We start from the raw sequence: 14,980 nt of genomic DNA on the forward strand, positions 1-14,980 counted from the left end.
CACCAGGAAGGCATCCCTTTTGGATGAGTTTCAAAAAGGACTCTCCTCCTCATCATTGACAGAATTTCAGTGGCTTACAAAAAATTGGAGAGTATTATACCAAAAATCTTCTATTATCTAGCCTACCTTTGGTCTATTTTTGTATTACTTTAAATGTGTTTCTACTGGCAAATTAGAAAACTCTCACCTTGCTGTCCTTTGGGACCTGGAAGCCCTGGGAATCCCTTGAGACCAACTGGTCCTACAGGGCCAGGTAAGCCAGGATCCCCTTTAATAAGCTGGAAAGGACCTGGTGGGCCTGGTGGGCCTTGTAAACCTGTGGAAGTTAACAGAGAAAATCAGCACATATTTAGTATTGCACAATAAAAATAAAAAGTGAAAAAACGTTACTGCCATGTATGCAGTCAAGAGACTAGAGGCTCTCACAGATAGTCACAAGATATCAGTCTGTCCTAGACTTTACATATGAATTGAACTGCAAAGCTTTCCAAATGGAAGCCTGTCTGTACTGGTATCTCCAGCCAAACAGACATCGCACAGACTGAAACAGCTGTCCAGACCTTAGGATGCATGGAGTTTATCCAGCAAGATTGCAAATGGCACCAAGCTGAGTGGTGGAGTCAACCACTGGAGGGAAGGGATGCCAACCAGAGGGACCTTGACATGCTTGTCAAGAGGGCCAATGGGAACCTCATGACATTCAACAAGACCAAGGGCAAGGTCTCACACATCGGTCAGAGCAATCACAGTATTAGTACAGACTGGGGGATGAATGGATTGAAAGCAGCCCTGCAGAGAAGGACTTGTGAAACACAGGTAGATGAAAAACTGGACAAGTTGGCAATGACTGCTCGCAGCCCAGAAAGCCAGTTCTGGGCTACATGAAAAAAAGTGTGGCCAGCAAGTCATGGGAGGTAATTCTCCCCCTCTGCTCTGTTCTCGTAAGACTCCACCTGGAATATTATATGCAGCTCTGGGGTCCCTTGTACAAGAAGGACATGTTAGAGCAGGTCCAGAGGAGGGCTGTGAAAATGATCAGAGTTGGGCTTGTTCAGCCAGGAGAAGAGAAGGCCCAGGGAAAACCTCACTGCAGCCTTTCAATATGTAAAAGGGGCTTATAAGAAAGACTGAGAGATATCTTTTACCAGGGTCTGGAGTGACAGGACAAGGGCCAACAGTGTGAATGAAAGAAGTGTTTACGGAAAGAATGTAAATTTAGATTGGACAATTTTTTACTGTAAGGGTGGTGAGACACTGGAACAGAGGTTGCCCAGAACAGCTACAGCAGCTCTCTCCCAGGAAGCATTCAAAGCCAGGTTGGATGGGGCTCTGAGCAGCCTGGTCTTGTGAAAGGTGTCCCTGCCCATGGCAGGCAGGTTGGACTAGATGATTTTTAAGGTCCCTTCCAACTCAAACCATTCTATGATTCTAATCTGATCATTCAGATGCTGATACATGATACCTGGTTTCATATTCTACCTTTTTACATAGAGAAAAAGGGCAATGGAGTTATCCACTTATTAGTCACAAATAACCACAAATTAGCCACAAACAACCATTTTACCAAAAACATCTAGAAAAAAAAAAGAGCAAGTCTTCATATTATACCTTTAGATCCAGGAAGACCTTGGTCACCTCGCTCACCCTTAAGGCCTGGGAAGCCAGGAGTTCCTTTTGGACCTGAAGTCAAATGAAATATTTCCATGAAAATTCAGTAATCTCTTGATTTGGAAAGACATGTGCAGAATAATCATGTATGACCCTATGACCCTGAAAAGGATGTGACTTTATCTGCACAAGAACTTTTTAACTGTTTACAGAAACACAATACAAATGACAGCATTAAGTCACCAAAGAAATGATGACTGAAAACAAATTGGTCTTATTTTTTCTCTTACTTCTCTTCAAAGTTCTCTTACTTTAATAATATCATTCTCCAGATTAAAAGCATTATGTTTTTTCTACTAATAACGGTATTTTTTTATACACATGGTGGTTTTATATACGTGACAGTGACAGTTGCAGTAATATAATCAACAATGGATACACAGCCCATGTTTCCTCATATCTAGCTATAACATTTGCCTCTTCAATTCACAAGAAAATCTTGAAGATTCTTAACTGGTAATATCTAACAATCAATTTAACATTCATCTTTTAAAGGAACTGCACATTTAAAATTTGCAAAGCAAAAACAGGCAAAAGGCAAAAAACCTTGAGAAAAATCTCAATGTTTTTGTAATGCTTTTTGATGCAGCTTTCAGTGTCCTGTTCAGTAATTTATAGCATAGAGTCAACATTCTTTGAGCATCTGTTTTGAGAGAGGAAGGATTGAGAAAAATGAAAGAGACATTTTTGCATACTTTTCAGGAGTATGGTAAGTGTTCTCCTCACCTGGAACACCTGGAACTCCTGGAGGTCCGAGATCACCCTTTGGACCCATACCTCCTGGCAAACCAGGACTACCCTGCGTGAAAGAAAATGTGAAGTATAGTTATCCTACGCTATTATGAAATGACTCTCAAATAGGCTGTGTAGTACTGGAAACCTATGAGCAAAAATATAGTATCAGAAGGCCATTAAGTTTAAGGAATGGTCATTCTCTCCCATGATTAGATGAGAAGTTTCTCCTACAGGAACAAATGTGACACTTTGTTCTTTCTAAACTATCTTTTGTCTCACAAAGATACCAGAAGAGAGTAAGGTCCTACTAGCAGTGCGGCCAATAAAAATGTTCTCAACCATAGACCATAATATTATGAAAAACTTCAGTAAGCACAAATCTCAGCAAATACTAATTTCAGTGCAGTCCCAGCAGGAGGTTGCTAGTTAGATAATTAAATGGGGTAATTCTAGACCACAGAAGACTTGAAAACTCTACATTTGCACATGGGATGTGCAAATGCTCAACAATACACTCAACGATTTATAATCCTCTGAAGATTTTTACTTTTCAACAGGGCTAAAACACTCAAGGACTTAAAACACTTCAAATACAATGGGAACTCCTTCTGCCTTCACCATTCTAAACTGTTTCCCTGAAATTAATGGTAACAAGTTCACTGTAGCCTTGCTTCAAGGAAAACCAGGCCCATGTTTCAAAAGACACTGCAAATAGTCATTCAAATGGTCTGCCAATTTCCTTCTCTTCTTTTGTCTGCTGCAGATTATCTGTAAAACACTTGTAAGTATAGTTTGGAGTTTCTCCCTGGCTGAATTGGTATGGCAGTGATAGTTCACAACATCAAAAATGTGGAACACAGATGGAGGAAAGAAATAAAATCCCTTTGCTAAGTAACCTACCAATCAGAGGCTGGAGACGTGAATTCAATACCCAGTAAAAAATAATACTAATAGTAGGAGTCATCTTATCATATTTGCAGAGCAATAGAATAGGCACACAGAAGTGATTTTGCATTCAATGCAAGTTAGATGTTTATATTAAGGTGAGAAGAATGGCTTCTTACAAATGTCTAATTTTTTTCACTGATTATAAAGGGACAAGACATGACTAGTTAAAAAATGGATGTTCCCAGTGAGACTTCCAAAGTCTCCAAAGTTAAACAATAGAAATGCTACCCTCAAGAGTGCTAAGGGGAGGCATGAATGAAGTAAGATTCACTGGTTTCCTTCAGTCACATAGCCACAGTATGGATGATTGTTTAAAGAAATGGCTGTCTCTGTGTATCACAATATGTGAACTTCTGAAGCCCAAAAGAAGAGGGCTAGCATTCATTCAGAAGACAGTTATGAGTCTTAACTCATGTTACCAAGAAACATTAAAAGAGGGGGGTTTTACATACATATATATTTTTAGGTTGTAATTATAAAATGGATTTATAAGAGGAGTTTATTGGAAGCTTTCCATCAAACTAATTTTTCCACAACAGGAAGCATTTCTTAAACATTTTTTTTCTCATCAGATATAGCTTGGTAAATATCTTTTTTGGATCTGTTACAAACAGAGCAAAACTATTTCAGGAAAATGTTTCTTCTCTCATTTCAACACTAAAATGAACAGGAAAAAACCCATGGGATTTGTATTTTGCAGTCTGATCTCTACATTCACTCTTTTTGGATAGGATTTTTGGGCAGGCTGTGTCACTCTTATTGTAACAAAATCTCCCTTCTGATAACCATGTACCTGGAGACCTGTATAAGCAATTGAGCCATAATCAGGGCAGGAGGATGAAGACATTAGAAACTCATCTTAGTACGCATCACCAGAGGAAGTTTAATAATTAATATCACTCTCACTGCAGCATTTCACGCTGAGTTAACAACCTGCTACTATGAATTCTCAAGGATAGTAAAACATTTTTTCTGATTGAAGGCATGGAATCAAAATCCTTAGGCATTTCCCATTCTTTCTCAGCAAACAGTATTGCACTGCTTTGTCAACCAGTGCAAAGCTTTACAGTTTCCTGGGGTATAGAAATTTAGCTCTCTGCAGAAGTACTGCAAATTCTTAAACTAGGAAAAATACACTGGAGTGTTATGCTGAATTCACTACCTTCAAAGCTGGTATGCTATGGCACAGTATGGTATCAAGTATAAAAAGTTATGAACACAAAAGCAAATCCTTAATGTCTCCATGAAGTGACTCCTGGATGCAGAAAAAGATGCACTAGATCTTTGCATTATCAAGAGTAAAATGGACCTTTAAAGTCATGCATTTCATATCAGGACCTTATTCTGGAGTCTTTCTTTCTTTTGTTCACCAGGTATTTTCCTATCCTTTTTTCCGTAAGTATTATTTTTATTGTTATTGTTGTCTTTTTTTTAATAGAATCATTAAGATTTGAAAATGCCTCTAAGATCATCAAGTCCAACCATTAACCCAACACCGCCACGTTTACCACTAAACCAAACACCTCAAGTGCTATATCCACACATTTTTTGAATACTTCCAGGGATAGTGACTCCACCACTTCCCTGGGCAGCTTGTTCCAATGCCTGACCACCCTTTCAGTGAAGAAACTTTTCCTAATATCCAATCTAAATCTCCCCTGGCATAACTTGAGGCTATTTCTTATCCCCTCACTTGTTACTTGGGAGAAGAGATCGACCCCTACCTGGCTATAACTTCCTTTCAGGGAGCTGTAGAGAGTGATAAGGTCCCCTCAGAGCCTCCTTCTACTCTGGGCTAAACAACCTCCACTCCCAGTGTAGAAGAAGAAATGGAAAGTTAAAAAATAGAGCATATTTTTCAGTGTGGAAAAAAGGCATCATACACTCTGAGAGAAAGAATAGAGAAGACTAACTATTCTGGGTGACTGTCCTATTCTACTTCATTCTCCTTGATATACAGAAAAGGGACTATTTTAGGCCAGGGGAAATGAATAATATATGACAAAAATGTATTAATAGTATTGCCTGTTAGTATTTCTAAATCAGCAGCTATATTTCATCACTGACAGTTCAGAAACTGCATTTTATTTGAGAGCTTTCATAACAAAAGCAAACAGTTCAGGTATTTTCAGAAGGCAATTTATCGTGAAATATGCAACCTTTGAAATTAACTACTAATGCATTTGTGGGATTTATGGATGTGCTTCAGCCATCCCGTACTGTTAAAACACTGTAAATTATATTTTGAGTGTTGTATGTTACTACTCACTATCTATAAATTTCTAATAAGTTTATTAGCTCACTGGGGCAGCCTTTCCAAGGAGAGAACTGAAATGCTTTCAAACTGACTTTACATCATCAGCAGTGAGTCCAAAGGCACTTTGAGCATAAAATATCATTATTTTGAACAAGAAACTCTATGATTAATATATCCATTAATTACAAGAACCAGCTTTCAGCAAATCTGGAGTGTACTGAAAGTAACTTACTGGCTGTCCCTGGAAACCTGGATCACCTTTCATTCCTGGACCCCCAGGACTCCCTGGCCAGCCATTGCTTCCTTGCTCTCCTTTGGCCCCTTTCAGACCTGGAGGTCCTGGTGGCCCCATTGGACCTGGTAAACCTAAAAACCAGAAGCAAAGAGTATTCAGTGGCAAAATTGGTTTAGAGCAGTACCTGATGGAGGACAAACAGGGTCTGCAGATGAACAGAACCAAAATAATTGTTGTAATATTTCAAGAAAATAAGTAAGAGAATCTGTTGCAGGGAGACTCCATATCCAATAATCTCTCAGCTTGTGGCTGATTGAAAATAGAGGACGTTTTCCACATGTGCAGAACAAGCAGATAGTATAATCCTCAGGCGTAAACATGCTAAAGATATTTTGTGTCTCTGCTCCACTCTCTTCCTTAGCCTCTAGCACAGGGTCACTGCCATGGAAAGGCCATGCTGGGCATAGGATCAAATAGCCCTGGAAGCCTCAATACAGAAAATAAAGTCCATAGGGAAACATGGAAATGGCAGGCAACCTTCTCGACATTAGGAAGATTTCTGGACAAAGCCAACTGCCTGAGGACATAAAGTTGCCTGTTCAAGGACATAATGCCAAAACCGCCTATGAACAAGGCTTTTCTCTGAGCTGTGAGAAGAGGATAAACAAAGATATGCGATATTGATTGTATTATTAATTAATTAGGCGAGCATTGATGAACAGCAATACTAAGGACAAAGACAAAGAATTAAGACAAATACTAACACTAAAGACAAAGAATTACCTGGAAGACCAGGTTGGCCTTGGGGTCCTCTGTCTCCTTTAGGGCCTTCAATTGCACTTCCTGGTAGTCCAGGAAGACCTTGGCTACCCTTAGGGCCTGGTGGACCTGCATATCCTGGTTCCCCTTTCAGGCCTGGGATCCCTGGACTTCCTGGGGATCCTGGAAAACCCACTTCACCTTTCGCACCTAAGATATGAAACAACCACAGAACATGATAAGAGAGATCATCACAATCATCAGAAGCTTCTGCCTTATTATCCACTCATAGTGAGCTTTATTCTTTTTGAAAACACTGACCTTAACTTTATACATTTCTATAAAAATTCAAAACTTCAGGAAAACTGTATTATTATTCATATTATGATATAAATTATGAGGAAAGTAGTTTGACTGACATACCTTTTCTTACCTAAACTGATCACTAGGCTATTTTTAGTCACTCTTAAAATAGATTAACATTCACCATCCCTCTATCACTCCTCACACAAAGATTATAAAGCCCCCAAACCCTTGGTCCACAGCAATTATTATTGTCATAGTCAAGTAATGGATGTTGTGCTTGACTAAGCACAAAAGGACTTGATCCTGGAGAAAAATGAAATACTTTTTTTTAACTAAGATCTAGATTTAGACCCGTTGTACTTACTTTCAGGCTTATACAAATAGTTAACAATTGCAATTCAATCTAATTTTAGATTGAGCAAAAGAATATAGAATAACTGGTATAAGTACAATAATAAGGGAAACAAAATTTATAGAGAACATTATCCCTGGCTCCCTGCCTGAGCAGAACAACGTTTTTAAATCCTGGACTTGTTTCTTTGGAACTACAATACATTTAGAACACAAATTATATAAGTAGAATATATATTTACTCTAAACCCAGATATTTTTAAATGAACTGAGCTGACAAAATGAGAGATGGGGAAGGTGAGAGAAGTGTTCCCATCATCTAGTATTCTACATGCCTACCAAGCTATGATTAGACAATTTGCTTAATTTATTAAGTTCTCTAACATTAGGGCTTTCACAGCAGCTAATGACTGTTAATTAATCTAAGGAGGTAAATAAAAGATAATCTGAAATTCTGGTTTATCACCTTGGATTGTCCAGACAAGTTTACGGTATTAATAGAATGAATGCGTGAGAGAGGAAATGAATATTTAAAGCTATGTAAGTACTTCAAAATCTGCCATGCCATGTTAATTTTGTGGATGGACTAACTGAAGTGTGTTTTCAGATGGTTAAAACTGAAAATTCCCCACTTACACACAATTTCCTTTATAAACAGCAGTTTGACATTTCTTCACTACTGTATTATTGAAGCCTAGCGTCTAGGACATACTTATTTCATAAAATGGAGCATGGTGCATTACAGACACATTGAACAAGCACAGACTCCAGCCAATCAAACCATTCTCACAGCACAGTGTAGTGATACACTTTTCAAAGAACAGAAGGGGACTTAAATTGTCATAGTTATGTGGCTGTGCCTAAGCTATTTATTCCTGAGCCCTGGTAATAAAAATTTTTAGTGAGATCTCATCAGGACTCTGCTATCTTTTTCATCTCTGCACCATGCTCCTGTGCATAGCTTAGACATGCTCTACTGTGCTATAGAGAATAACTGTTTTAGCAAGTAATACATCTGGGCTGTGAAACAGATTCAGGCAAAAAAAAAAAAAATACTGCAGTATCCTGGCCACAAAACTACCATCTATAGCTGTCTGGTGCACAGGGCCTCACTAAATTCTGACTCTTGCAAAATTAGTAGGAAAACAGAAATACTTGGAGTCAAAGCACAGCACACAAATACAGGAGTTATTTGTATTACCTCATCACAGCACAGCTTGCAGTAAATTCCACACTATGAATAATTACCTATTTTAGGGTATATCTAACTCCAAGATGTTGCCACTGTAACAGAAATTAGTATTTGAACCTCTCAGAGCTTCTGCCTGCTCTGGGAAAGTATAGCATGTAAAAATATGAAATAGAAAGTACATCTGCATTACAGAATTATGGTTTTGGTATGTTGGGAAGGAGATTTAAAATTGCTTAAGAAAGTGTTTTACCTTTATCTCCCTTTGCACCAGGAAATCCTGGAAGTCCTCTACCTGGAAGACCTGCAGTACAGAGACAGCAAAAACATTAGAAGGTGGAAAAGTACTTACACTTGACCTGTTATGAATAAAACTCTATTATGCAAATACAAACTCCAAGTAAATGGCTTATGCAAAATTTCTTCAGGGCAGAGGCTGTTTTTGTTATGTACTGGTATTGTATTTAGCACAATGGGTCCTGTATGACTGAAAACCCTACCCTAAGAAAAGTCAAGGCTGCTCCACTATTTCACAGCTAAGTTGCAGGCTGAAATTAATTCCAAAACACAATTCTTTAAAGTATTGCCAGCTTTTGTGAAAGAAATTCTTTCAAGATTACATTGATTAAACACAGTTGCTCATCTAAATGATCAGCTTTACAACGATGGATGATAGTAAGACACCAACACTGAATTTATTTTCTAAGGTTTCATCCAAAGTACTCAAACCCAGCCCACACCTCTACCAGCTACTCTAGTACAGGCTGTCTGTGTGCATTTTTGTACCACAGGAACTGAAGAAGACAGTCACAGTACCTTGTTCACCCTTTGCACCAGCTGCGCCTGGAATCCCATCATAACCTGGTTCACCCTTCTGACCAATGGCACCAGCAGGACCTGGAGCACCAGGTTCACCTGAAAAATCATTGACATTTTCATTTTAACTATGACTTTTTTTTCCTCTCATGAAAAGCTCAACTTCTTCTTTTGCTCCCACAGAGACCAAGAAGACATTGCGTAATGACTTCAGTGTGACTTTTCTCTAAGTTTACTTCTGAATTATATCAGTCTGAGAAAAGGCTCAAGTATTAAAGATTTCGACATAGCTAATTATCATGAGTCTCAGCGAGTTTAGAATGCAGAAAGTCCAGCAAAGACTTGTGAACAGCACAGTCCATTGTCCTGTAAGATGATGTGTCCTGCAGCCAGAAAACTGAAAACAGAAGGCTCCAAGATCAAAAATGTTGTTATATTCATAACAGCAACAGACTTACTCTCCTCCACACTCTATTTCCTCTTTAACATCTGTGTAATGATGCTAATGTGGTGATTCAGGTTTGGGCATAAAGATCAATTTAATTGTTTTTAATGAATGGAGAAACAACAGATGCAATGGCTGTAGTAACAACCAGTCATGCGGAAGGTGGAAAAATCCATTCCTCAAACAGTGCAAAAGTATTAGCACAATGACTCAGATTTATCTGGAAAAAGCAAAGTATTTTTTGCTTAAGAAATGAACAAATGCACTGTGAAATATGAGCCAAAATTAATGTACAATGCAACAGATTTTGTTTTGGCCACTGCCTGGAAATGAACAATATTTTAAGTGTCATTTGGTGGTTAGTATTTTTTTTTTACCTGGTTCTCCTTTTAAACCTGGAATCCCACTTAAGCCAGGAAGTCCCTTTTCACCCTTTTCTCCATGGCGGCCGGGGCTTCCTAAAGAAAGGAAGAAGACATGGGTTTGTATGTGGGATATTTGGTATAATTTTCACTTTAATTTTTAACTGCAATTTTTGTTTTATAAAAGCATAAACACTTGCCTGGAAATCCTGCCATGCCAGGGGATCCTTTGGGACCTGGGGCACCCGGCATTCCAGGAATTCCTGCACTACCCTTTTCACCCTTATCTCCAGATAAACCTGGACTACCTGTTCTTCCTGGTTCTCCCTAGAAGAAGAAGAACACATAAAATCCACACATAATTCAGAAGCAGTTTTTTCTATTTGCAATGGTAGATGTCACCCCTCTTACCCATCTGACTTTTAAAGAATTCCATTGTTTTTCCATTAATAAACAAAGTAATTTAAGATTAAATTTGGCATTAAATTCCACTATCAGAGTTTTTAACTAATTTAGCAATTGCTTAATACATACATATGAAAATCAGCAGTTTTCTATGCATTTTTAGGAAAATTATGCAAAGTCTTTTCAAAATTAGCCTCTTAACTTACTTAATATACTTCGTCATTTTAAAGAAAGTCTTTTTTTTAAGACTTCAGTAAGCTTGCTACCAGATTAGTAAGTATATTTTTACCATTTTTACTTATAAATTCATGATAACTGTCATTGTACAGCTAGGAAAAGGAATATGAAACAAATGAGAATCCTATTAGATACTATTAGAGATTAAATTAAACTTTCTGGACCATATTAATAAAGTTCACTTTTGAGTAGTATCTGAACACTATATAGTATCTTTGTGAAAATACAGCAACATTATTTTAGTGTGATTATTTGCTCTGTTTGTAAAATGCCCCTTCGAACTATTTGCTTAGTATTTTCAAAAGTTATTCCCCTTACTTGCATTTTTAGCACTGTGAATTAGCCTATTCTGAACAGAGATAATAAAAAAGAACACTGGAGATCCTGGTTCCATCAAACAGAATGCATCTAAACCTCTGCATATGCACATCTTTCAAGTTTCTCATGCAGCCGTTAAATTAGCATAATAGAAAATATAACTAAACAGCCTGAAGGCCAACAGCATATCGTCAAGTGTTTGGTAGAGATGACCAAATCCTTAGTGGTATAAATACCTTCTCACCAGGAGCCCCTGGAAAGCCAATTCCAGGAAAACCTGGTGCTCCTTTGTCTCCTTTTTCACCTTTTTGCCCAGGAAACCCTGGTGTGCCTGGTGAACCTGGTACTCCAGGAAGACCCTTTTCTCCAGGTGTTCCTAGTAAGGAAAAGGGGAAAAGGGGTGCATCAGAACCAGTGGTACTCTTGCAGTGTTGACAAGGATTTTTCAGCGTTGCTTTAGTTATTCACAGCTATAAAAGGAAATTAACTTTTGAAATTCACTCTCTAAACAGGACTTTTTATAATAAACTCTACTCATAAAAAATGGTCATAATCTTGGAATGAATGTAAACAGCGATCTTGATAATTATGAACTGAATAAAACTTTACTTTTATTTGAATAATTTCTAATGGGACTACAGTGACAAAGTGATTCTCCTGCAGCATATTTTTTCTGTCCTCATTTATAATTTCAGACTTCCACATTTGATTTCCTAAATACACTAGACACAAGGCCATCCCAATGGAGACAAAGCTTCCATGTTAAGTTATAGGTTCTTCATTTTATTGTTTACCAATCCCTTCCACAATGACATTATTCCCAGACCCCTACAGTTCATAACTGACAAGCAGTACACAGCAACTCACCAAACCTTTTAGAACGGGGAAAACACACAAGAAGCTTAATGCAGTTCAGACTACCAGAGACAGAGATAGACAAACAGGCACCACCCAAAAAACTGCCTGACTGAAACAAATACACAAGGCCTAAATATTCAGTCAAAGGATTTGCATGTAGAAACTTAGCAAATCATCCTATTATTTGTATATCACAATAGGATTGAAAAGCAATGTCCCAAAAGCCATTCAGTCACTGCAAACAGTGCAACTGTTTAGCAGATCTACACCAACAAATAATCCAAACAGGTCCTCCATAATGTTCTATACTAACTTGAGGAAAAAAGTAATAAGAAATTCCTAGCAATCAGTACCTGGCAAACCCATTTCACCAACTGATCCTTTTTGTCCTGGAACTCCTGGATCTCCTGGGTACCCTGGAGGGCCCTGATCTCCTTTTGGTCCTATGGACAACAGAGAAATTAAGAATCCAATTCATTAGTAAGGTTTAAAATACCTGACGAACAGTCTCTGCTGTTAGGCTCAGACATACCTGGTTGTCCTGGAGTACCAGGTTCACCATCCCTTCCTGGAATTCCTGGTTCTCCATAATCCCCACGTAGCCCTTTTTCTCCAGCTGCTCCATGGTCCCCTGGACACCAAAAAGACAAACACAGTGAGATCATTTTTATCACAATCTACTACATATAATAATCCCTCTAGTTAATTTTTGATCACTGCTGCTTCTCTCTGCTGAACAAGGAAATGTCTGAGTAAAACACAATTCTCCAATCATTAAACCAGTACTGAGGAAAGCTGAAAACTACCACAATTTTATGGGTGTCTGTGCAAATTACAAAGTAAGTTATATCTATAAAAGAAATTTATATGAATGTTTGAGTTAGATTAATGAGTTATTTGAAAAGTAGCAGACAAAATCAGGTGTTAATAGAAATTATTGATTTGATTGTTCAGCTTTCTAAAAAGGCACATGTGAACAACTAGTTCACAGCCAGAAATTTGCTGTTTTCCCTGTTCCATTTAACATTAAAACACCTTCAGAAGACTTGATCTCTTACTCTGTGGCATGCCTCTTCTCCAACTTTATGTCCATGCGTTTTGGTCATAAATAATTCTATTAGTGTTGTATAGAGCTGCAGGACAACAGGTTACTGAAGATAACTCACTGAATGTTTTTAAGAAAGTAGGTTTTATTAAAAACATTTCAAGTTGTCTAAACCCAGACGTTTTTATTAAGCATCACTGACTACATGCTGTAAAAAATTCTGTGTCTTCTCTGCACAGTTTGTATTTTGGAAGCTTTTAAAAACATTACTGTGATATTCATGTCTAGAGGACTGAAGGCAGCTAAAATGTTAGCAAAGTTATGGAGTACAACTAAGTTATTTTTGTGTACTGGTACTTGGTATCTTTCAGTTGAAGAGGATGAGATAAGAGCAGAAATTTGCAAGGTGGTATCTGTTTGGAACCTACCATTCCAGGCTGTGAGAGCCAGGCCAATCTGTAGACTGCGTGGTCAGAAAAAGGTAGAGCACAGAAGTTTGCAAACATGCATTATTAGTGCTGGAGAGATTAAGAAGTTAGAAACCAAAGAAATTAACCATATGAATTTCTCAGCAAAGGTTTCTTTATTTGCATGTAACCAGTGTGCCTAATTCAGATGTCTAGAAATAAAACAAAATTAATTAGCTCACATGCCAATAGCAGATAAGGAAATAAGCTTTAAGACTTTACATACCACTGCATAGATCAAGATCAGAAACAAATGAGAAAAAAAAAAATCTAGATTAAATCTTTACAGGCTGTGAGCTTCATTAAAAGTACTCTCAGAAGCTGCATCTCAGCTGAAGGGCACTGTACTCCACTCTTGCTCATGCCCTCCCCTGCAGTCCCTGGCTGCCCAAGCTGCAAGGCACTACTTACCCACATGCCCAGGTTTCTCTGAGACCCAACCAGAACACGTGAGCCCAGATCTCGTTCTGACAATTAGCCAGGACATGGAGATAAGAGGTAGCTAAGACTGGGATATTCTCCTGTTTCCACAGTTTAAATACAACATAATATAATTATTGGTGATTCACTGTCAAACTGGAAAGGAATCTGCTCTGGAATACACTGATCAAATGTACAGATGACACTTGAAAGGCTCAAAAAGAGGACAGGATTAGACTACAGAAGGATTTTGAAGAGTTGGAGTAAAGCTTGAAAATCATCACAGTGAAATCCAAAAGGTGAAATACACCACACATGTGATAAAGAGAAGTAAAAAGATGCATACAAAATGAAAAATGATGACACAGGCAGTAGACCAGAAGAGACTAAGAATTATAGGTAATCACAAACTCAGTCAGCTGTTGTTTCAAGAAAGGGAAATTTCATTCTAGCCAGGCCTGAGTTGAAGTATTTTTCTTGTTGCAATGTGCACTCTAACAAGGATGCAGCCAAATTGTGGAGAAATCAGAAAGCGTAAAAAGAACAGTAATTGTTTCAGAAAGTGTGATATACAACTACAGACTGAAGGATTTGGTTGAGGGAAATTAAAGACTACACAATCTCAGTAGCTCCCTTCTAAGCTCTATATGTCTGCACTTCTATTTTAATTAAAAAGTTATCATTTATTAAAAACTCTTATGGTTTTTTTAATAAAAAGCAAATTATAAGAAGAACAAATATTAAAAATGTGCAAACAATACACAACTTTTTTCTTTGAAAAGAAATGCAGGAGAGAAAATTATTTCCAACAACTAATTTTTCAGTTAGCAGTAAAAGTAAAAATCCAAGAGTGCATTATCTAAAAAGCTAACCTCTATAACCATGAAGTTTCTAAACAGAAAACTGATTGCCTTTCTCCTGCACACTTACAGATGTTGCTAAACTGACATAAGTTGATCTACTGGTATCAGTGGCATAAATGCATTTCTTTCCTGAATTTTCTTCAGGTTACAAAGAAACACATGTATCAGAAAAGGCTGTTCACATTTTTTCTTACACTATCAGTTGATCTTCATGGCCACAACTACATCTTTTCCATGAACGACAGCTTTTCCCTTCTGGAAAGCTCTAGCTTTTACTTCTAAATTTTTTTTCTTTT

General features: G+C 37.8%; 1 protein-coding gene across 2 annotated transcripts in view; it reads right to left on the bottom strand.

Annotated features, from left to right (window-relative positions):
• The window catches only part of COL4A1 (collagen type IV alpha 1 chain), a 120,347-nt gene that overhangs the window by 10,752 nt on the left and 94,615 nt on the right, over positions 1–14,980 (bottom strand). The window contains exons 35-46 of one of the 2 annotated variants that reach the window (XM_085052877.1): positions 12,422–12,520; positions 12,243–12,332; positions 11,268–11,407; positions 10,272–10,398; positions 10,087–10,167; positions 9,265–9,363; positions 8,702–8,752; positions 6,627–6,812; positions 5,841–5,974; positions 2,395–2,467; positions 1,609–1,680; positions 188–316 (exon numbers count right to left, since the gene is read on the bottom strand). In XM_085052877.1, coding sequence (XP_084909003.1) covers positions 188–316; positions 1,609–1,680; positions 2,395–2,467; positions 5,841–5,974; positions 6,627–6,812; positions 8,702–8,752; positions 9,265–9,363; positions 10,087–10,167; positions 10,272–10,398; positions 11,268–11,407; positions 12,243–12,332; positions 12,422–12,520 — 1,281 coding nt within the window. Of the gene's footprint in view, positions 1–187; positions 317–1,608; positions 1,681–2,394; positions 2,468–5,840; positions 5,975–6,626; positions 6,813–8,701; positions 8,753–9,264; positions 9,364–10,086; positions 10,168–10,267; positions 10,399–11,267; positions 11,408–12,242; positions 12,333–12,421; positions 12,521–14,980 lie in introns of both variants that reach the window. The other variant, XM_085052868.1, reaches the window with a different exon arrangement.

This window comes from Lichenostomus cassidix, chromosome 1 (genome assembly GCF_008360975.1).
Source record: "Lichenostomus cassidix isolate B80296 chromosome 1, HeHo_3.0, whole genome shotgun sequence".
Lineage (NCBI taxonomy): Eukaryota > Metazoa > Chordata > Aves > Passeriformes > Meliphagidae > Lichenostomus > Lichenostomus cassidix.